Below are 23348 nucleotides of genomic sequence, written 5' to 3' on the forward strand. Positions count from 1 at the left end.
TATATTAGGACCGTTATCAAAAGAAAATGATGCATTGTGTTAATTGTGGTTAAGTTTGGGTTATTCCTGTCCTGTTCCATGTGTGGGGGGAATTAAAATCGAGCTCATAGTACAATTAAGTGAACACTAATCATCATTAAATTAATAATGCATTATACGTATCTTATTTGGTGGGCCTTGTTTGTTCCATTGTAGCGTTTGACAGTCAGTCACAATCTAAATATACTTGTGCTTAGCAATGAAACGCGCAACGTACCAACGAAACTTACGTTAATGTGGAATACGCATCTCTCATACATCATACGCAAAAAAACGTATAGGGAGTCCCGCCCAAATCAATCCTATTGGTAGGACGAATAAAACCTGTCAGCCGCGACAAAACAGACCGCTGCTTATTGGCTGTTTGTCCTGTCATTCAAAGTGACAGCTGACAAGCGCGATTCCTATTGGCTTAGCGGCCTGTCAGTCACACCTGTCTAGGCCTGTGTCTGCGCCGAGAGAAGGAGGAGGGTCTTCCACTCAGTCTTTTTATTTATTTCTTCGTTTCCAGGAGAAAAAAAACAACCACAGCGGTATATTCCTTTGCAGGACCGCCAATGTTTCCCGTCCGAATAAGAGAGAACCCTGGACCATACTGCAGTACGTATTAAAAAGCCCGATTTAAGGGGGCGAGGATGAAGCGGCGCAATGCGGACTGCAGCAAGCTCCGACGGCCCTTAAAACGGAACCGAATCACCGAGGGGATCTACGGCAGGTACGATCCAGACCTTCCGAACGAACCGTTATCATTCCCGACCTTTAGGAAAGACGTTTTTATTATGATCCAAGATCTCATAGAGAGACTGTAAATCATCTAGACGAGCTGAGCTACCGTCAACAAAGCTGGCTGAAGGTAGACAGCCGTCTCCGCAGAAATAAATAAGCTGCCGTAGGCCTCGTTACAGCGATGCGCTTTAAAAGAAAGAAACCCGCGAAACCCACCGGTGTGTCTCGAGACCCGACGGTTAGAGTCGGTAGCTGTCAATCATGCGAGTGACGGGACCGTTAGTCTGTCAGAAACCGCACCGAAGAGATCATCTTACAACACCGTAAGGAGAATAACCGTAATTTAATTAGCAAATCGCATATGTAAATGCGTGAAGTTTATTCAAATACGGATTTCTAAGAGACAGCTGCCCGAGACGCCAAAATAACTGAAGTTGGTTGTGTTTTTCCTCAGAAGTTGGGGAGACTGAGGGCAGTTGTGTATTTTTTTTAACGTTTTCCTTGAGAACTCACGAACTACTACAAATTTGGTATAAGAAGCATTTATATGTACCAGAATTGACAGTATATCTATAGTAGTAAGTATTTATTTATTTATTTGTTTGTTTGCTGTCAGGAATAATGTTTAGGTTAAAATGATCAATATTGTTAAAGCTAAACCCATCTGACTTTTTTTGTAAATGAAACACAAAAGATTTTAACATCAGTCACTTTCGATGCTTTTATTTTTTTTTGCATAAAATGAGAGTAAATGACTGAAACTGTCATTCCGAGTGACTAACATCTCCTTTTGTGTTTCACGGAAGAAAGAAGGTTTTGTAAGGGTATTAATCTTAATTACACCTACATATTTTTTTATTTATTGATTTTTTTTTTCACAATTCATTCTTTCATTGAGAGCTGTAGTTTGTTAGTCTCAGTGTTTTTGTTTTGTAAGCTTTGTCATGGAGCATCTAACCCATCAATCAAAAGTGATGTTGTGAAGGGGTTTGATGCAGCAGTATTGCATATTTCATATCTTAGCAGTTGGTATAACCTCTCATATAATAGCATTAATCTCTATACTTGGGATGCCAGTCATATTGCTGACCCCTTGTCTCTAAATGCCAGTGTTTGGGTCTGTTCCATTATTTGGTATATTATATAGCAGGGTTCCTCAAATCTTTCCCTGGAGGGCCAATCAGCTCCAACCCTGATCAAACTCACCTACCTGTGATTTTCTAATGATCTTGAAGACTAATTAGCAGCTCGGGTGTGTTTGATTAGGGTTAGAGCTAAACTCTGCAGGAATGGGCCAGATTTGAGGATCCCTGGTATATAGTATGTTTACTAGGGGTGCAACGGTTCACAAAATTCACGGTACGTTTTCGATGCGGGGGGGCAATTGGTTACGTCGCAATGTTGGAATGGAAATATTTCTGTTTTAAACCATGAAGGTGAGCCAATGGATATCACACAAGCACGAGTTTGCACAGTGCAACCTTTGCGCAAGAATTATGCTGGTGAACGTCTTAATCTCAGTCACTTCACTATAAGCAGAAAGTGAAAGTAAAAACGGAATGACTGAGTAATGACGAAGCTTTCGGTATCTGACGCTGCATATTCTCTCAGAGACAAAGAAAGATGAATCTACTTCAACATATGCTGGGAACGATATAGCCTATAGCTGTTTTCATTTATTTACTTTATATTCCTCTTGTGACCCGTACATACTGAAAAAAAATAAGAAACGTATTTCGTGTTAAACAGGTTGTTTTTGAAAGTCAGTGCTTGAAATAAGTTTTTATTTTATTGATTTTATTGATGACTGCAGTGTTAATATTTTAATTATATGACTATAATTTATTGTAGGTAGCCTATAGCCCAGGGGTGCCCAACCCTGTTCCTGGAGATCTACCTTCCTGCAGAGTTCAGCTCCAACCCTGATCAAACACAACTGAACCAACTAATTAGGATCTGAAAGAGCACTTGATAATTAAAGACAGGTGTGTTTTATCAGGGTTGCAACTGAACTCTTTTGAGAAGTAGATCTCCCCTGCTATTTATAATTTCGCTGGTACTTGTGACTAGTGACAATAAAGGGCTACTACTACTACTAAAGCCTAATAGATCTGTTTTAAAAACATTTTAATTGAGTAGTAAATAGCCTATAGCCTAATCTTATCCCACAGCGTGTCAGTTATGCGTTAATTATTGCGGGGCAAATTAATTGTAATTTAATAATAAAAGTGACTTCATAATCATAATAATAGGCCTAATAAAAATAATAATGTAACCGGCCTACATTAATTGGAAATGCCAAATCCTCTTAAGATTGCCAATAATTTATGTTTTTGTAATATCTCTGGCTATCGTTGATACAAGATCATCGTCTTTCGACGCACACCAGCAAGGGGAGGTTATCACTGGGCAGACAGCACGATGCCTGTTATGTTGTTTGGGCTGCATTGTTGAGCGCAGTGGCACTGATATTTCCCACACTTTAAGCTTTTATTTTCCATACGTAACAGGATTAGTCCAACGAATCGTTCGGTTTGTAATGCGTACCGAACCAAAAGCCTCGTACCGAACGGTTCAATACGAATACGCGTATCGTTACACCCCTAATGTTTACTGTTGGTCATATAAGGACTTAAATTCAAATGTTTAAAGCAGGATGTCAGTGAAGTGCATTCTACCAAATTTACGCTACAGAGGTGGCACAGAAGTGCTTCTGAAGTGGCTTTTAGGTGTCTTTACAAAGACTGTTTAATGCTACTCCGAAATGGCATAAGTGCATTTACACAACAATGATAACCATATACTTTGATACACAGTTTAGTCAGGCTTTTATGCTGCATTACGTCTTTACACAGCATTTTAAGCAGGCACATAACTGCCTTAAATCAGCTGTATAAAGATGCCTATTGCTGGTTACAATTTATAGTTAATTATGTTGTGAATATTTTTACTGAAATGGTCAAAAATAGTGATTTTCTTCAGTCAGAGAAATCATAACTTCAACAGAGCAGTCATTAAGGCCAAGCTAATTCATAATTCCAGCAGTGAAATACAGTAAAGCTAGATAGAAATAATAAAAAAAATTTCCAAACAAGGACATAATTATAAATAACTAAATAAATAATGCCTTGTGTATTTATGACGCACTATGTACAGTACACAAAAATGCATTTATAAACAGCAATATTTACCTGCATTTAACGTAGCATTTTTATACTTGCAAGAAATTATTGAATTGAGTTTTTCATTGATTCATTGACAGCTTGAACTGATTAACAAAAATCAATCGAACTTAGAAACTTATGCTCCTCTTAATGCAAATTCCTGACCAATAATTGAGGATATATCATGAGGAATATTCTATATTTTGCACACCGCTGCTTGCATTTGTTAGTAATTCTGTTATAAAAGTGTTATTATCATCGTAGATGGATGACGCAGTTAAACACTACGATTTGCTCACGGTGGGTAAATAACTGGCAACTGGTTTCTGCCATTAAAGACGGTTGCCAGGCTTCACCCATTATCAGTCATTTGCTATTCTGCTTGATGTTCAGCATGTTTGACTCTTTAATGCAGTGGCTCTAGAGCTTACATTCAGTCATGTCAGATGTTGACATAATGTTGCATGTGATTTCAAGTGTGCATCTGGGAAATAACACTTTCATTTGGAAGAATTTTTTACACCAAACTGTAAAACCAGATTTCATTTAGAGTTCTTAAGTAATAGATTTGGTCCTAACTGTGTGATACTAAAATATGAAGCAAATGTTTATGTGAAGATCATTTAGTGCTATATTTAAAATCAGAATAAAATCAGATTTTTTTTCTTTTGGTTTTGTTCCAAAAGAAACATTTCTCAAATCTTTCATCAGAGTATTTTAACCTCTGTTTTCATGTGTAGTATGTCTTGCATATGGATTTTTTGTTTTAGATGCATCCATCCATTTACTGTCAACTTTGATGATATAATCTGTGAAGATGCATCTGTAACACCTGTTATCTGATTTGTTATGTTGCTTTCCTCAGTGAGGTGGAATTGAGCAAGTATGTCATCAGCCCAGACCTACCGGTCCAGTGACTGCTTCTTTTTTTTTTTCTTTTTTTTTTAACCTTGTGTTAACACAATCATTTCTGTCATCTGAACACTATTAATAGTGTCTTCAGCACCTGTATGAGCAACAGAGAAATATGTAGAAGATGCTATTAGATGAATCATAATCATTAAAGACAGAAGAGCAGCAATTTTTTACAAAATGGGAAGTGGTTTGTTTTTAAGTGTATGCTTTTACACCTCTCTTCCAAATGACGTTTTCTTTTATGACAAAATTCATGGAAAGTAATTGATCTAACCAACACCAACCACTTTTTTTTGTCTCTGTTAAAATATCTAAATGTCTTTTTCTTGTTTTTATTATTTTTAATATTATTATTATTATTATTATTATTATTATCATCTCTGTTATCTGGTGGACATTAATTTAAGATCTGTTTTTTTTTTTTTTTTTTGGCTTTGTTCTGTTTTTAGCCGTTTATGCACTGCGTTTCATGTATGTAAATGGTTTTTAAAATAATTTATTGTTAGCTGGCTTAAACCTCCCATTTTTGTGAAACAAAGAATGATCACAAAATCGGTCTGGAGACACAGTCTTTAGGGCCATTTAATGGCCAAAAAACTAAAAAAATCGAAATATTCACAATGTTGCTTAATATCACATAGACAGCATAACATATGGAAAATATTCTATATCTCACTGAGGCACAATTATAGTCTAATTAAAGAATAGTTCTGTTATCTGGTGGATTGAGTACACCTTATCTGCATTGCTACATCTGGAAATACATCTTACTCATGTGCTCTTGGCCTCTTCTCGTCCCTACATAAAACATAATCCACTTCATTCACTGCACACTGCATTGGAGAAAGCCAAACGGTGATTAGTCCTCCCCCATCTACCCATGCTTCATTGGGTTGGATTTAATGCTGGAGCTCATAATGGAGTGGCTTGTACATGTCGCTAAATGTTCATTGGCTCAAGGCCACATGTGGGTTCTTATTCAAAGAGATGAAATCTTGAATGAATGATTGGGTAAGAATAACATCTCTTTCTCTTTGTCTCAGTACGTTCCTGTACCTGAAGTTTCTGGTGGTCTGGGCTCTGGTGCTGCTGGCAGACTTTGTGCTGGAGTTCCGCTTTGAGTACCTCTGGCCTTTCTGGCTCTTCATTCGTAGTGTTTACGACTCCTTCAGATACCAGGGCCTGGTGAGTGTGTGTGTGTGTGTGTGTTTGTGTGAGACCAGCTTTTCATCCAGATAATGGTACTAAATAATTTAAGAAATCGATGTCATCCCAACACAAAATCAAATGTTTATCAGAATGTCTGAGCTTCTGTTTTCCATACAACAAAAGTGCATGGTGATTTATACTGCTTATAAGCTCCAAAGCAGACAAAAAACACTAGAATCTAAATTTTCTTAAAATCAGCTGCTACTTAAATTTAAACGCATTACCTTTTTATATTGTATATGTTGTAAATGCCTAATGTAATGTCACAGCTTTGCCATCACATGAATAAATTAAATTTTAAAAATATATTCAAATAGAAAACGGAGTATGTAATAATATTTCACAATATAACAATTTTTACTATATTTTCTATCAAAGAAATGCAGCCTTGGCATAAGAGGCTTCTTACAAAAGCATAACAATGTCTTAGCTCTTATATTGTATGATGAATTTATGCATCTGTTTATGGGTTTGACGTTATCAATAATCCTGTGAGGGAGATAAATTGCAGTTTATACTCTTATCTAGTCTTATCTGAGATTAAGAGATTTCTTCATGGTCAGAAGGTCAGTCATTAGTATTGAAGTATTATTTGCACTTTATATGAACCCACTACTTTAAAACACTTGTTATTGTTCCTATTATAGACCTTTTTCCTGAGTAAACTTTGAGCTCTGCTATTAAGAATTCTAACTTCCGATTGGATGCTCTTCTGTTCTGGTTTCCATAGGAACCCATTCAAATAGTGCCCATCTGTTTTTATTGTAGCTAACGTCGGCAGCTTCGTGTCATCTACACACTCATTAAACTTTGAGGAGTGAGGCACTGACAAATGACGGTCATTACGACACTGTAAAGTGATGGCGCTATGGAGCCATGTGCTTTTTTAAAACATTTTAATAGGTTTCACATTAGATTATCAGATCGGAATATACGCTAATTTGACTAGAAACACTGGGGACCGGAAATGCTAAGCATCCTTCGGGTTAAGAGTTAGGCGTGACTTCCGAGTTCAGGAACAACGTCTATATCTCTTAAATAATCGTACAAATGGCATGATATTTCAAAAGTGCTGTTTAGGGTTGTTTTATATGTTTCACAGCAGGACGCTGAAGTTATATTTCACTGAGGAGCGTGAAATGACTGTCATGCCATTTGCACATGTGATGATCTGATGTGTCTCTCTGTGTGTTGCAGGCTTTCTCAGTGTTTTTTGTGTGTGTGGCATTCACATCAGATATTATATGTCTGCTGTTCATCCCAGTGCAGTGGCTGTTCTTTGCAGCCAGCACATATGTGTGGGTGCAGTACGTCTGGCACACAGGTAAGAGTATTGTTCATAGTGTATCACACGTTCTCCATCATTGATCTAGTTTTCTTTGTTTTACCGTTACTGAAGTCTAACCTCAAGCTTGCAGCTGATTGGTCAGCAGATTGTGAACATTCATGACTTACAGCTTTGACACTTCCGGTATAGATAAACTTGTCAGTTTGAGGTTGTCACAGTGTCAGTCTGTTTGGATGTAAACACACTTGTGATGCCATCTCTGGTTTCTCGAATTCTCTGTATAAAGATGATGGATTAAAAATATTTTACAAATGTGTGTAGAACTGACACCTTGGAACTCCAGCATGAGAGGATCATTCCCATGCTTCTGTGAGCTTTTGTTGTCGTGACATATTTTATTCTTTCTTTATAACATGCACACACATGCGCTGTGACCTTGCAGCTGTGAGCTTGGTTATTTCTGCCGGTGTAAATGAGCAGCTCTGGATCTTGATGTCAACAATAGCATTTGCTTCTAATGACTCACTCGCTTTGTTTAGCGCTGATACTTGATTCAGATTCACCCACAGAGTGTGTGCTTGAATCGTCGTGGGTTTGTTTAGGTTGATTTGGGCTGTTACTGATGTCAGATGAAGTATTTTAAGCACTTGGTGAATTGACCATTCTCTTCTCACGTCTCTCCACAGAACGAGGGGTCTGCCTCCCCACTGTGTCGCTATGGATACTTTTTGTTTATATCGAGGCAGCTATCAGATTTAAAGATTTGAAACACTTCCACGTGGACTTGTGTCGTCCGTTTGCAGCACACTGGTATGTCATTTTCCACAATCCTCGCTTACATTGAGTCAAACACTTGGCACTGATTGTGAGCAAGTTTCAGCTTAATCTGTCCGCTTTCCATTTCAGAGAGTGTTAGTCATGCTTTTAATACTGTAAGTGACAATATGTGACCTGCTTCAGTACTGCTGTGAGCAGATTGTCTGTGATCTGAGTTTACATCAGTAATTGTCCAGGGACTGTGTGTTTGTTATGATCCGCAGTAGTGATGCACCGAAATTGAAAATATTAGGCTAAAATATTAGTTGGCGCTTCTCTCATGGTGTGTTTGTACTGTGTCAGCGTGTATTTCTTGCACACATTGCGGATAAACTACAACAGCTAAACATGATGTCAACAGTGTGGACACACTTTCTTTGTGACCAAAAATTATGAAAAACAATGGAAAATTGTGTAAAACATGCACAATTTCCGTAAGAGGCGGCTCATTGCAGGCCGAGTTATCACCTTTGAACATGACACCCGAAAGAGCATACAGAGTTCAGTTAACCAATTACTCAAATATAATTACCAAAAACCCTTGTTTTTGGGCTAAAACTAATTTATATTTTGATTAAATATTAATTTTGGTGCATCACTAATCAGAAGACTAAATACCATCAAACCTATCTCATTTACTAGTCAATGTTCAATCGAATAGCAGTACACCGTAATAATCCACAACATTTGAAGTGGTGGAGAAAACAATGGCTCAAGTTTTTCCCATGAAAGTGTAGAACAGGTTACTTACTTGGACCAAAATATGAAGTTACAGCTCTTACTTGTGTCTTAAGTGTTTTTTGTGATGCTTTTCCCCCCAACAATGTTAATCATATGATGTCTATGTTCACAGTATCGGGTACCCGGTGGTAACGCTGGGCTTTGGTTTTAAGAGTTATGTAAGTTATAAGATGCGTCTGCGGAAACAGAAGGAAGTACAGAAAGAGAACGAATTTTACATGCAGCTGCTGCAGCAAGCGCTACCTTCAGAACAACAGCTCATACAGAGACAAGAGAGAGAAGCTGAGGAGGGTAAGGACTTTGCACAATGTCTCCTAACAGAATAGTTCACTCAACCATATGCTGGTATTTGGAGACACGTTGCACAGTTTCCACACAGCTCTTTATTGACCACGGCTGTCAAGCTCCAAAAAGGAGTGAAAAACAACCTACATTTAAGTCTGTTCCGTATGACTTGGAACATAGTGCACGAGTTAGATGGACTACTTCAAATGCATTTTTAAACTGTTTTTGTCCTTTTTGGGTCATGACAGCTTTGAACTGACATTGTATATTATACATAGCTGTGTGAAGATGCTTCAAAAATCGTTGTGACATGAGGCTGAGTAAATATGTTCTGTTTTGTGTAAAGTGTTCTTTTTAAGTCTCTCTTTTTCTTTCATAAGCAGCAGCAGCAGCATCTAAAGGCATTCATGATGTAGACTCTCCAGCTGTGGCACAGAACGGCTCGGCGGGTGGTAAAAAACCTTCATCCAACACATTACCAGAGCTGGAATACAGAGAGAAAGAACGAGGCAAGAACGAGTCCAAAAAGCAACACAACCACAACCAGAACCATCACAGCAGCACCAGCAGCAGCATCTTACCGTCAGTGGACAATAAAGCTCAGGAGATGGAGTACATGGAAAACCACGTGAACAGTAAGAGACTGAGCAGCTCAGACTTGCTGGGCAGCACTGAGAACCTGCTGAAAGAGGAACACTCTTCATCCTCATCCTCCTCTTCCTCCTCCAACTCCAACAAAAATTACAAAAATGCCAGCGGAGGAGGAGGGGGAGGGAGCTCCTCGCCCCGGGGGCACGGAACGGCCAACGGCAGCGTGCCGTCTTCCTCCGGGCCTTCGGCGTCCGCCTCTTCCTCGGGTAAGGGGGACAGGAAACAGAAGTGTGGAGGAGGGAAGAACTCCGTGTCAAACAGAGACCCTGTGGAAAACTGCATTCCCAACAATCAGCTGAGCAAACCCGAAGCGCTCGTCAGGTTAGACTCGCATGCATCTCGAAAGGGAACTGAGAACTGAGGGAATCTGTTCTTGTTGAATTCACATTGACTTTAAGGTGGATTGCCTGGTAATAAGCTGAAATTGTCTAAAATTGCTAAATAGCCAGAATAGGGACTACATTTGTGAAGAACTTAAACAGGTAAGTGTGTATGTGCGTAGTATGAATGCAATCTGGACATACCAGATCTGCATGGTCATAACCTACAATGTCAGATGAGGCACTTTCCCAGCATTCTCAACTCCTCTCCCATGGCCTCTTGGGATAGCAAAGTGTCCATCAGATAGGCACTTTTAAATTTTGATGGAACAGTAGGTGACCTAGGTCCTACTGTTTTTCAAAAACGGTGTATTCGGACATCCTATATTGTAGGGAAGTAGGCATATTCATAAATAGGGTCAGTCCTTTTTTGGACTCCTGTACACTTAAGTTATATTATGAAAATATGGTGGTTCCAAATACATTCTTGGTTGCGGACCAGTTCAATAGTAAAACAGAAGTTGCAGACCAGCAAACACCCCAAATCTGGGAGAATCCACCAACCACCTCAAAACAGTTACTTCTATTATCATCTACTTTTCTGCTTAGCATTTATGTGCATCATTGGGATTTATATTATGCCTTGAGCAAGTTTGAATGGCCAGAAATGCTGTCTAGATTTAAAACACAGTTTCTGATTCACGTTTATCATAATGACTCGTTATGACCTGAAGTGTATGTTTTATGTGTGTTTTAGGCTGGAGCAGGATGTTAAGAAGCTGAAGGCAGACCTGCAGGCTAGCAGACAGACCGAACAGGATCTGCGCAGTCAGCTGGGCTCTCTAGGCAGCTCTGAACGCAGCATACGCTCTGAGCTCGGACAGCTGCGACAGGAGAACGAATTACTGCAAAACAAGTGAGACATTCCACCTTCAGTTTGCTTCTTAAGAAAGTGCAGAGCAGGCGGGGCACTGTACCTGTGTTAATGCAAACTCTTGTTTGTGTGTTCAGACTTCATAACGCTGTGCAGGCGAAGCAGAAGGACAAGCAGACAGTGGGGCAGCTGGAGAAGCGTCTCAAGGCAGAACAGGAGGCTCGTGCTGCAGCAGAGAAACTGTTAGCAGAGGAAAAGAAACGCAAGAAGCTGGAGGAGGCCACAGCAGCCCGTGCAGTCGCTCTCGCTGCGGCAACCAGGTGCTCGTGACACACCTTCCCATCATTCCGTTATATTTAATTTCCTAACATCCATTCCATTATATGTTGTGCATTCCATTCTATTCCTTTTCATTTCATTTTGCCATACAAAAGTTTTTTTGTTTTGTTATTTCTATAAAAAATTTATACTTTTTCAAAGTCAGCATGGACGCATTAAATTAATCAAAAGTGACTGTGTAGACTTTCATTATTACATATTTCAAATAAATGCTGTTCTTCAAAAATGTCATCAAAAGAAACCTGGTTGATTGGAATGCATAACATACACTACCGTTCACAAGTATGAGAGTAGTAAGATTTTTTTTAAATGTTTTTGAAAGAAGTCTTTCATGCTCTCCAATGCTGAATTTATTTGATTTAAAAATGCAGTAAAAACAGTAATATTGTGGAGCATTATTACAATTTGAAATAATGGTTTCCTTTTTTATATATATTTTAAAATGTAATTTATTCCTGTGATGCAAAGCTGAATTTTCAGCAGCCAATACGTCTGAAGTATTGATTATAAAGTTTGAAAGAACAGCATTTATTTGAAATAGAAATCTTTTATAACATTATAAATGTCTTTGTCACTTTAAATTAATTGAACGTGTCCTTGCTAAATAAAAGTAATTGCTTGTGGAAAAAAATCTTACTGACCCAAAACTTTTGAACAGAAGTATACATAACATGCATGCTATTTTGTAATATTTCCTGCCACTCCATTCTTTTCAGTTTCTTTTCTGACTGTTTTTTTGTTAATAGCTTTGCCTTCATCCATTCTGTCTGTTTCTCACATGATTCTTTTTTTTTTTTCCTTGTCAGTTATATCTTCCCTTTCATGAGATCTGTTTCAGTCGATTTTCTTTCCATACAACTGCAGCATATTTAACACTTTTTGTATGTGAACTAACGCGTGTCGTTTGTATGTGTCAGAGGTGAGTGCACAGAGTCTCTGAGGAGGAGGATTTCTGAGCTGGAGATGGAGTGTAAGAAACTCACGCTTGACATCAAGGTGAAAGAAGATCAAATCAGAGAGCTGGAACTCAAAGTTCAAGTGAGGAGATGTCCATATGCCATATTAGCTTAGAATCTCTTTCAAAATCTTCTGATTCTTCTGTAAATTGAGAAAAAGTATAAAAATAGACTGCTCCTTCTGTCATGTCTTTCTAGGAGCTACATAAATATAAGGAAAATGAGAAGGACACAGAGGTTCTGATGTCAGCGCTGTCAGCGATGCAGGATAAAACCCAGCACCTGGAAAACAGTCTCAGCGCTGAGACCAGAATCAAGCTGGACCTCTTCTCTGCCCTCGGAGACGCTAAGAGACAGCTGGAGATCGCACAAGGTCTTGCATAACACTCTTTTGTCCAGATTACCCACACTTCTCAAGTATCTGAAAAACATAGTTAAAAATAAAAATGCTGTCATCATTTACTTACTGTCATTTAGACCTAACTTTTTTTTTTTCTGGAATTGCTTGAAATAATAAATTTTTGAGGGAACTACATTGCAGAAGATCAAACTCAAACGTTTATTTTTTGTTTTTTTACTTAATATTAAAATTAAAATCAAATTGATACTTTTATTCAGCAGAAATATTAAATTGTTCAAAAGTGACAATAACCACATTTTTTTTGAACATTCTATTCATCAAAGAATTCTCAAAAAAGGAAAAAAAATTACTGTTTTCATCATTGATAATAACAAATCAGCAAATCAGTATATTAGAATGATTTCTGAAGGATCATGTGATACTGAAGACTGGAGTAATGATGCTGAAAATACAGCTTTGATCATAGGAATAAATTAAATTTGAAAATAGTTCAAATAGTTATTTTAAATACTAATAAAATTCTATAATATTAATGTTTTTTGAGCAGAAGAGACTTTTAAACTGTTAAACTCAACCATAAACTTTTAAACAGTAGTTTATGTCTTTACTGAAAACATCCCCAAACGTGGAAAAACACTTAGTTGGTTCTCTCTGGGTATATATATTTTTTTTAGGTCAAATTCTGCAGAAAGACCAGGAGATTAAAGACCTGAAGCAGAAGATAGCAGAGGTCATGGCCGTCATGCCCAGCGTGGTGTATTCCGCAGATACGGGCAGCATGACCCCAGTCACGCCCCATTACTCCTCCAAGTTCATGGACACCAGTCCATCAGGACTGGACCCCAACGCATCTGTTTACCAGCCCCTGAAGAAATGAATGGTTGTTTCCCACCACAACAGACCTACACTCATTCTCGCATACACAGACACACACACATATACACACGCGCACACACGGTCTTCTCTGTTTTGTTTTTTTTCCTACATAGGCCCAGATTCAGATTCATCTTTGGCATGTCTGTGGCTCAGATTGCTTTTTTGTTTTCGTTTTTTCGTCTTCTATTACTACAGCTTCTTGCCTGGTCAGAAGGATGTTGTATTGTGTGACTGTATTTGTTGTAGTAAAAAAACAAAAGACAAAAAAAGAGGACTTTTAAGGGACGTCACACATCGAGTAGGAAACTGCTGTTTCTTTTCTCTTGTAAATGTCTAGAAACCTCACAGAAGTTGGTGAGTATCTTCCCTCAGTCCATTCAGAGACCGCTCGCATCCATTTTCGTTCCTCTTCTTTGGATTTCGGCCTTGATTTTAATGTTGTTGTTTTTTTTCGGGGGGATGCAAAGCAGGGCAAGTGTGAGATCCATTGTCCCAGGTGCTCTACCCCATATCAGAAGAAGATTTTTACTCAAGAATGTCACCATCTAATATGATAAGAATGTAATGCAAAAAAAAAAAAAAAAAAACGTCCCAGAAACAATGCAACAAAATTGTCTCCCTTGGATCAGTATGTCAAGATCGGAGGACTCCCGATCTTTAAGGACTCGTTTGACGGACTGAAGCTTCATCTGTGGATTGCTGTTCTTCCTCCTGGTACAAAAAGACAAACTGCGCCACAAACACAGTCCAGCAGCGTAATTCACCAGTTACAGATAATCAGTGCCTTCATATGGGACCTCATTGGTTGAACCGAAAGATCTCTTCCCTCCCTTCACCACGTCATGCCTCAACCACATCCTTTTTGGTCACATCCGGCAAACGGATCACCAGCCCATTGGCGTGATGACTCTGCTCCTGTTTTGGTCCTCGCTTGTGAATTCGGTCATTTGTTTACATTATTATTTATTTATCCGGCGTTGCACTATTGCACTGTTGACGAGCTCGCAAGGGAATATCTTAAGTATGAAAACACAGGATACTTTCCTCTCCTTGTTTTCTTTATTGTATTGACCATCTTTCAGTATCAGACAGAAGCTAGTGTAGTCCAGTGCCAACTAAAACTGTACATTTGTTGAAAAAGAAGTGTTTCAGATCCATCCGGTTACTGGCTGGTCCAATGATCAGAAGCTAGAGGAGAGTATTATTGCTATTATTATATAGTTTGTGTCTTGTTTTCAGAGAAATACTTGGTTGTGCCACTTGATGGCGCTGTTGTGTTCAGATAGTGTTGCTACTTTAAACCCGTTAGACTCTTGGAAAGGTTTTCATCTGACCATCATCACACTTGCTGTGTAAATGAATACAGATCCAGACGTCTGCTAAGCATGAAGTATTACCGGGCTAAAGGGAGAACGTCCCGAGCCGACCCACTTCTTGGAAAAACCCTCAGATTTGTGTTAAAGCAAATAGATTTTGCCAACCAGAGGAAGTCAGTTCCCTCAAACAAGTTCCGGTGCGGTTAGTTTTCAGAAGGGGAGATGGTTACTGTGTTAGTATTCCATTGGGTGGGAGGGGGGCGGGGTTTAGCCAGAGTCAGTCCTATGTGGTATTGTAGTGCTCTGAGATGGTTGTTGTTTTTGGTGTCAGTGTTTTTTAAAACCATGATGTGATGGAAGAAGTGGGAAAGTTTGCAAAGTCCAGGTGGTTTAAATGAAAGAGTGGGTGGGGGGGCAGTTGTTTTGTTTTCTTCGCCCGCTGTCACTTCTAGCTTTCTGTCTGTTTTTTGGCCAGACCTCGGCTGCACTCTCTGTGAGGTTTCAAGTAATAAAACATTTTTTTCTGGCATTTAAAATTCTTTTGTGGTTTGTCCATTGATTGTTGTGCTTTCTAAATGTTTGCGTGCAAAATTATAGGTGGGTCACAAGACAAAGTGTTTTGACAGCAAGGAAAAACGTGATGAATGCAAATGATAAAACATTATTATGGTTTATTTTGGGCTGAGCGAAGGGTTAATTTATGGTGAAGAATAACAATGAAACGAGTACAATGTTCTGAATGCATTTCCCCTAAGAGTAGGTAAACCGTATTTGTTTATCTGATTTTTCTGGACAGATTTTCATTGACAGAAATGGCAGGAGTACATATCAACATCTCAGTGATATATAGACAAAGAATAAACATTATACTTTTAGATCTTTTTTTTTTTTTTTTTTACTTTCCAAATGTTTAATGTTAATTTTAAATGGTTCAAACAGGCATTTTTCATCCAATTGGGCTTTATGAAATATGACTGGCAATAATGCTAGATTTTGATCATGATCCAATCAGAAACATCTTATCACACCAGCTTATATACAGTATACTCATATATATACTCAGTGGCTTATTAAAAAAAAAAAAAATATATATATATATATAATATATTTTATATATATATATTTTTTTTTTAATATGTTGTTTCATACGTCTTAGTTTAACTATTGCAGCATCTCGTGCTGACAGATTCTCAGAGCGCTAAGTGTGATGCCTTCATCTCTCATTCATCATAAGAGGTTATTACGTGCATGAATAAATAACCAGAGCATTCATATTAAACACATCTCTTTTTATAACCATGCAGACAGGCTCACAATTCCACACTCAATCTTTCTGCAGTGCATCACTGGCATGATGTGTATGTAAAAACTCTTGACACAAGGACGCACTTACATTCATGGGCTCCACTGTTTTTACTTAAAGATGCCACAATCACATTATTTTGCAATGCGGAAATAAGCTATTTTGTGTGAATGTACATTACAGAAGAATAACAAAGTGCAGTGAACTGTAAAACTGTATGTATGATTATGATAACTTAAAAATTGTGATAGCATTTACCAGTTTGCGATATCACCCAGCATAACGGGCTGTTTTTGTAAATAACTGGAAGTGAATAACACCAGAGCCCTCGCACATTCAAGTTAAAATGGCCATGCCCAATCTTACGTTAAAAATAAGGTGGATAGTGATAGTTCACTCTTATGCCATTCCAGTATAGCCTACATCTATCTATTCACCAGTTATAGCTGTTATATTCTCAAATGAGCAGCAGACTGTTGCTCTAATCAGCATATGGACGCATTAATAATGTACAGGAGCCGTTTAGTATGTCAACCACGTTTCTCAAGCTTCCAGTATATAGGATGAACTGGGAGAGCGAACGACTCCCATGGGATGCATTATTTCACATTCAGCCTCCCTAAAGAGCCTCATCTGACTGCCTGCTTTAACAGGTACATTAGTTTCTGCGATAATCTGAATGAATCTGTCGTAGTCACTCAGGAATGCTGAAGATCTGGATTCTTTTTTGTGTTAAATACCTGAACTGAGTGACTCACCTGTTGTTCTGCTGGGAGACCCTGGTCAATTGTATTTTTTGTTCATCTTCACGTGAAACTAAACAGGTTTTGGTGGGTGACGGTAGGGGTCAAGAACCTGTTGCCCCGGTCTCTGTTTGCTCTTTGAGTCATACATTGAGGTTGTAAGATGCCACTCTGAACTGGCAAAAGGCCCAATGACAAGCAAAATGACCTCTTTCTCAGAGAAGCACTCTTGAATGTATTTTTCTTTCACCTTTCAGTTTCTTTATTTCCATTTTTCCATCTCTTTCCCCATGTGGTGATGGGCTGTCAGTGTAGAAGCACTCATGCGGATGAATTTAGACGGGGATGAGTGTAGAGAAAAATAGCTAAGCTCTCCAAGAAAAGATTCACTGGATATATATATATATATATATATATTTATATATATACAAACACCATAAGATGACATTTCTTGTTAGATCCACTTTTCTTGCATAAAATGAACCATGTGCTTCGTGGAGGCAACATTATGGGGCAATGGAAAAAACTTAAGGTATTTATAAATTAATTTTGAGAAATTTAGTGACACTGTTCTGAAATATCTGAAATATTGTGTAATATATATATATTTGTAAATACATTTTCGGTAGTGCAGCTGTGCAATTTACTTATATCAGAATACTAATGTTTTTAAAAATAACATAAAACCTTTTTTTTTTGTAAACTAAAATCCCTTTACTTACTGTTACATGACAGAATCTGGCTACTAGAATTTTGCTATGGTTGTTATGCAAATAATAAGGTTTATATATTAATATTAGATATAAATAAAAAAAAATAACATCTCTTATCTGCAATATTTATTAGTATTTGTATTTTTCTCTGTTCTCTTGCAATGTTTTTTTATTCAATCATTTCTTTATTATTAACCAGTTTTTCCATTATCCATAGTATTGTTAACCGTGCGTGGTTTAAAGCGTCCAAATACTATAGAATAAATGTTTATCCAATAATATTAAGTATTGTTTGTTTTAATCACACGGCATTCTGTTTATATTCTCACGCGAAGCCCCGCCCACTGAATATTATCTGGCTAATTTACATACTCGAACCCCGCCCACTCACGGCAGCGTCACGACGGAACATTATACGGTTAATTTACATACTAAGCCCCGCCCGCCGTGGCGAGCATGTTCTTGCATCCACCCGGGATCATTCGCGGAAAAGGAAGAAAATCACTGGCTGTCAGAAAAGTTTTCCTGCGGGGAGAGGATTGGGCTCGATCAGGCAGAGGATCGCTCTCAGGATTATTAATTGTCACAATAAACTGTATTCATCATGGACGCGCTCAAATCCGCCGGGCGCGCGATCATTCGCAGTCCCAGTCTGGCCAAACAGTCGTGGACCTCTGGAAAACATAAAAGTGAGTTTTACAGCTGTCAGTCTGCATGAATTTGCTTGGAAACGGTCGTTATAGGTCTTGTTTATATCTGTTGATCTGTTATGAAATTCAGAGTCAAAGTTGCTTGCAACTTGTGTGTTAAAGCAGGAATTTACTCGCATTTACCATTAAACTGTTCAAGTTCTCCGCTGTTTGTTAGTCAACTATATGTTAGTGCAATTTAAAAGCAGTTTTCAGGAAATTACGCTTTGTGATTTATATTGATCTGTTTATAAAAAAAGGGTTGAGAACCGAGAACCCTTCTCTGATTCTGGTTTTAAATAACAAAAGCGAATGATTTCCTGGGGTTCGGGTTTTGACAGCCTGTCCTGCCCTGAATCTACAGCGCGATCAGTGCTAGTTCGATTCCCGAACGAACGATTCTTCTGAACCGGTTCCTTATATTGAATCAAAAACAAACAGCGCGAGCGATGCACCCCAAATGATTCTTATGAGTCGTTATTTACTGGGGAGTTGTAAACATACATCGAGATCACTGTCGCACGATTCCCGAACAAATGATTCTTATGAACCGACTCTTTTAAGCGAATCAAAAACACACAGCTGGACCGGGTCGATATGAATCAGATGTATATGAACCGCTTCTGGTGTTTTGTCTTGCTGTGGAGAGCATGGCTGTAGAATGGGGCTGATCCTGGCAACCCAGTGTTGCTAGGCAGTGCTTTTTAGGTGTACATGGACCTGCTTTATTTGGGGGAAAAAAGCAAGAAAGACTGTGAAGAAAAGATGCCAGTCTCTGCTATTCTCTATTTTTCTGTGGTTCCTTTGACCATTTCATTGCAATGGTGTCTCGGCTTCAATAAAACACTCCCTCAAAGGAATTATTCCAAACCTGTATGACTCACTTTTTTCCTGAGGAACCTAAAAGGTGAAGAATGTTGGCCGCTGTTTTCGATTAGTTAAGGAAAGTGAATGGGGGCTGGAGCTGTCAAGCTCCAAAATGGTAAAACTAAATATAAAATCGGTCCATACTAATTACACACTATATTGCAAGTCTCCTGAAACCGTCTAAAAATATTGTTTGAGAAATTTAAGTCAAGATCATTTGAAAAGGTGATGTTTGGATACGAGAGTGGCATCAAAATGCAATTTTGTAAAGCTTTTTTTTAAGTGAATAATGACTCAAATTTGGGCCAGTTCCTCACACACAGGTTTTCTATGGCTTGAAGATGTGATAATTTATGTAGGCACATTTTATAATGCTTATTTTTGAAGCCTGAAAGCCCTAGTCCCAATTCACTTTCATTATATCAAAAAGGCCAGCCAATATGTTTAAATACATTTTAAAATAATCTTCAAAAACACAATTTTTGGTTCCATTGTAGAGAGGCAGTCGTGCGGTTCAGAACAATACAAGGATGAGTCAATGCAGAGCTTTTGTCTTTTGGGTGAAGTATTTCTTTAAATCTCTGAGTACGTGCACTGCTGGTCTCAGCTGCTCGTGTTCCCCTGGATCCAGTGGCGTCTTTGATCTCAGATGCGGTGTGTAAGTCCCACAGACAGCAGAGTTCAGTCCATCTGCTGCACGGTGGCGCTTCACAAAAACAAGCTTAACTCCCTGGTGACCTTTTAGTTTGCTTTTATGGGGAAACCCTCCACAAACACGCTCAACTGTCTGATGTCACCACAGACTGTCATATTTGAGTTTTGGCATGCATGATATATTGGTGACCATGCTAGTATTGACCAGTATTGACATGGTTTAAATTAACCACATGTCAGTCAGTTATCATGTTCTGCTATGTTTTCAAAGCCATGCATGAAAGAAGTATGCCATCCATCTGCTGCATTGATGAAATGTGATGTATATTATTTAAAGCTGCAGTCCGTAAATTTTGCCTCTTTGTCGCCATCTCTGTTTGAAAACCTGGAATTGCAGCTCAGTGCGGAATTCTCTTCCGTGCGTGGGGTTGTTTTGAGGTGAATGTGTAGCTGTCAGTCATCACACCGGTGTGGATACTGTAATTAGGAATAGTGATCGACCGATATTGATTTTTTATAACCGATACCGATACCAATTATTTGCATGTCTATGTGCCCGATAACCGATATGCAGAACCGATATTTATTTACTGTTATAAAGTAAATAAATGACTGCGCGAAGTAAGTCCATACTTCACTTTGGTTTTTCCTCCTTTCAGTCATCTTAACAAAAAATGTTTTGAGAATTAGCAGTCTTTCATGCAGGGCTCTAGACTCATTCTTCCCACTGATCTCACTTTTGTGCACGAGCACATAATTTGGTTGCAATTTGTTTTTTGTTTTTGCTACAACATTTGATTAATCAATGCATGCTGATGAACTTTTATCATAGTTTATAGTTATATGGTAACGAAAGTTTTCAACATTCAACTCGTTCTTTTTCATCTGTATTATTTGTGATTTAAATTTTGTGAACAGGAATTCCTTTTTTCGTGTGCTTTTTACTTTCAAATTTGCGATCTTGGTGTCACATTTTACAAGAAAAGATCATTGTCTGTTTTGCTTATATCTATACACCTTTAACTTTTTAAGACTAAAACAAAAGATGGATTCATTGTTATTCTTAATTAAAAAGCGCAACAACAATAAAACAGTAAGTTAACAATGACAAACTCTTACATAACATTTATCAACAAAACGAATAAGACAAGGCATGGCACAGGACACATCACATGCTGTACTATATACCTAGTATATTACAGAATGTTTAGCAAACTCTGAGGAAGCAAATACATATTAATATATATATATTTTTTTTAATTAAGGAAAGCCTCCATAGCATAACCTGAGGTAAACAGCAAAGATAACAAGCTTCTCAAAACGAAAACAAAAAGAAAAGTAAAACTAAACTGGCTGTAGCTGACAGGACTTGCATGTTTTTTTTTACAAGAATGCCACCACGTTCACCTTCTCTGGTTTAAGAAGCGGTCTTTTACTTTAGTTTGAAAACAAATCCATCCGTTGCGCTCCATCCGCGACGCGCACCTTCACGCTCGTGCTGACGCGGCGAGTATAAACCAGGCTCTACCCACGAAGCGCTCGCGCTGAAAGCACCTCTCTTCACGTGATCAGTGAAATCTGACTCCTGCTATAATGTGCTGCGGCTGGCAGCGCGCGCTGTATGAAACAGACGCTTTGGAGTAGCGCAGACCTGGCACTCGTACAAATCGACCACGTCAAATTTTAACTCGCAAACAATTACCATTTTGGTCGCAGTCTAGAGCCCTGTCATGTTAAATGTAATCTTCGTATTACAACAATGAAAAACATTTTATTTATAAAAAGCTTTAGCAGCAACACTAATATTAGCAGTAAGCAAAATGAACATAGAAAGTCGAATGTTTTCAAATGGAGAAAATAAAGGAAAGGAGTCATATCAACTTCATTTTTAAAAAACGTTTTTTAAGCTGTTTAATAGGATAAAGAGTGAAGAATAATTCACTGGATAATGTTAATTCACGGAATAATATTCTCTGGAATATTGGAATATAACAAGCATTGTATTTTATTGCATTTCTCAACTGGCATGCTCTAAATTATGCTGCTGACAACGCGGTTTATCTATGCATTTACACAGAACTATAGGCTACTCAAACTGCCATCGATCGCGGAGATAATAAATAATTAATTTCCATAGAGTTATATTAATTTAGATGTTTATAAACGAAATAATGGTTATATAGTAAGTGTTAATACAATTTAGGGTGCTTCAAAAAAGTGAATCTTGTTAAAAGTTACATGCGGTGGCCGTGCTGAGCATTTCTTGAGCATCAACCCGCTGAGTGAACTGCAATATGAAAGCGGCTTCACGAGACTAATGATAAGCATATAGACAACAGAGAGAGAATTACATTCAATGCTTTTCTTTCCAACATGCAATCATTCATGGCTGTATTATTTAATTCATGCAAAGTTACGTCTTTATTGGGAGAGGACTTGACGGATTATCTATGTGACTCCGACTTCACGAGACTAATAGACCACAGAGAGAATTAAATTCAGCGCTTTTATTTCCACCATGTGCTAATTCATGGCTGTGTTATTTCAGGCAAAGTTATAGCCTATCTTTATAGGGACATGGCTTGACAGAGTATCTTATTTATCATATTTCTTAGAGCCAAGTTGCATTTAAACTATATCCCCCGGTTTCACAGATTAGGCTTAAAACTAATTACAGACTAAAATATAAATCTGAGCTGTTTCAACTGAAAGAAACTTGCTTTGACTGATCTTAAAATATATCAGTGCCTTTATTTTGTCTCCAAATGCACACCAGTAATATTTTTTCTAAGGCACGTTTATAAAAATTACTTAAATGTCCTAATTGAACTATGGCCTAATCCTTGTTTAGTCTAAGCCCTGTCTGTGAAACCGGCCATATATCAAGGATTTATGTAATACATCTAATTTGTGCATTAATGCCTGTAATATTAAATAGTTTACTAACTACAGCAAATCAAGTACCTGCACGCCGTTGCTGTCTGGTCTCCCCTCAGATGCGCTGCAATTGCGATCCTGTGCGCAATTCTGAACACGTCCACAAGATGACGGTGTTTATCGGGGAATCCGATATTACAAAACCGATATTCGATTATGAAAAAATGCTTAAATATCGGGAAAAATATCGGTAAATCGATATATCGGTCGATCTCTAATTAGGAATCACAGTTTCTAGCCTCATGGTGCGTTCACACCAGACGCGAATGAAGCGTTAAGCGCGAGTGATTTAAATGTCAATGCAAAGACGCGAATAGACATCCTGCGTGCGATTCACGCGAATGACGAACTGTATTTGATATATTTCTGGAGCAAAATGAAAAAGAAAGCCTAAAATATAGAAGCATTTCATCTGCAAAAATATAAAGAAAAAGCATTACACAAACTATTTTTACTCGACTCTAAAGCACATTAAAATATTTAGTAGCTATACTTGCTATTGATAAATAAACTGCCATTCAAAAGTTTTTTTTTTTTAAAGAAATTAATACTTTTAATCAGCAAGG

At 38.0% G+C, this 23348-nt stretch overlaps 2 protein-coding genes across 3 annotated transcripts in view; both read left to right on the forward strand.

The window, feature by feature from the left end:
• The first annotated feature begins 467 nt into the window (after positions 1-467).
• Positions 468-15404, forward strand: maco1b (macoilin 1b). 2 transcript variants are annotated; one of them, XM_079437771.1, is made up of 11 exons: positions 468-754; positions 5888-6029; positions 7251-7377; positions 8028-8151; positions 9011-9189; positions 9567-10155; positions 10912-11070; positions 11166-11348; positions 12285-12405; positions 12522-12696; positions 13359-15404. In XM_079437771.1, exons 1-11 carry the CDS (start codon positions 675-677, stop codon positions 13559-13561), a joined length of 2082 nt encoding a protein of 693 aa, XP_079293897.1. In that variant the 5' UTR covers positions 468-674; the 3' UTR covers positions 13562-15404. The 2 variants fall into 2 exon arrangements, with proteins under 2 accessions (XP_079293897.1, XP_079293896.1); XM_079437770.1 differs by having other exon boundaries at positions 469-754; positions 9564-10155.
• A 2659-nt stretch (positions 15405-18063) lies between these two features.
• The window catches only part of LOC306882746 (low density lipoprotein receptor adapter protein 1-B-like), a 56642-nt gene continuing 51357 nt past the window's right edge, over positions 18064-23348 (forward strand). Inside the window, exon 1 of the mRNA XM_079437601.1 lies at positions 18064-18324. Coding sequence (XP_079293727.1) covers positions 18240-18324 — 85 coding nt within the window. The 5' untranslated portion in view covers positions 18064-18239. The remainder of the gene's footprint in view (positions 18325-23348) is intronic.

The sequence above is a fragment of the Barbus barbus genome (assembly GCF_936440315.1).
Source record: "Barbus barbus genome assembly, chromosome: 16".
Classification (NCBI taxonomy): domain Eukaryota; kingdom Metazoa; phylum Chordata; class Actinopteri; order Cypriniformes; family Cyprinidae; genus Barbus; species Barbus barbus.

Coding starts and splice junctions, on each gene's coding strand:
- maco1b (XM_079437770.1), top strand. CDS start 675: ATGAAGCGGCGCAATGCGGACTGCAGCAAGCTCCGACGGCCCTTAAAA. Junction 8,152..9,010: donor CGTCCGTTTGCAGCACACTG/GTATGTCATTTT, acceptor CTATGTTCACAG/TATCGGGTACCCGGTGGTAA. Junction 12,697..13,358: donor ACAGCTGGAGATCGCACAAG/GTCTTGCATAAC, acceptor TATTTTTTTTAG/GTCAAATTCTGCAGAAAGAC.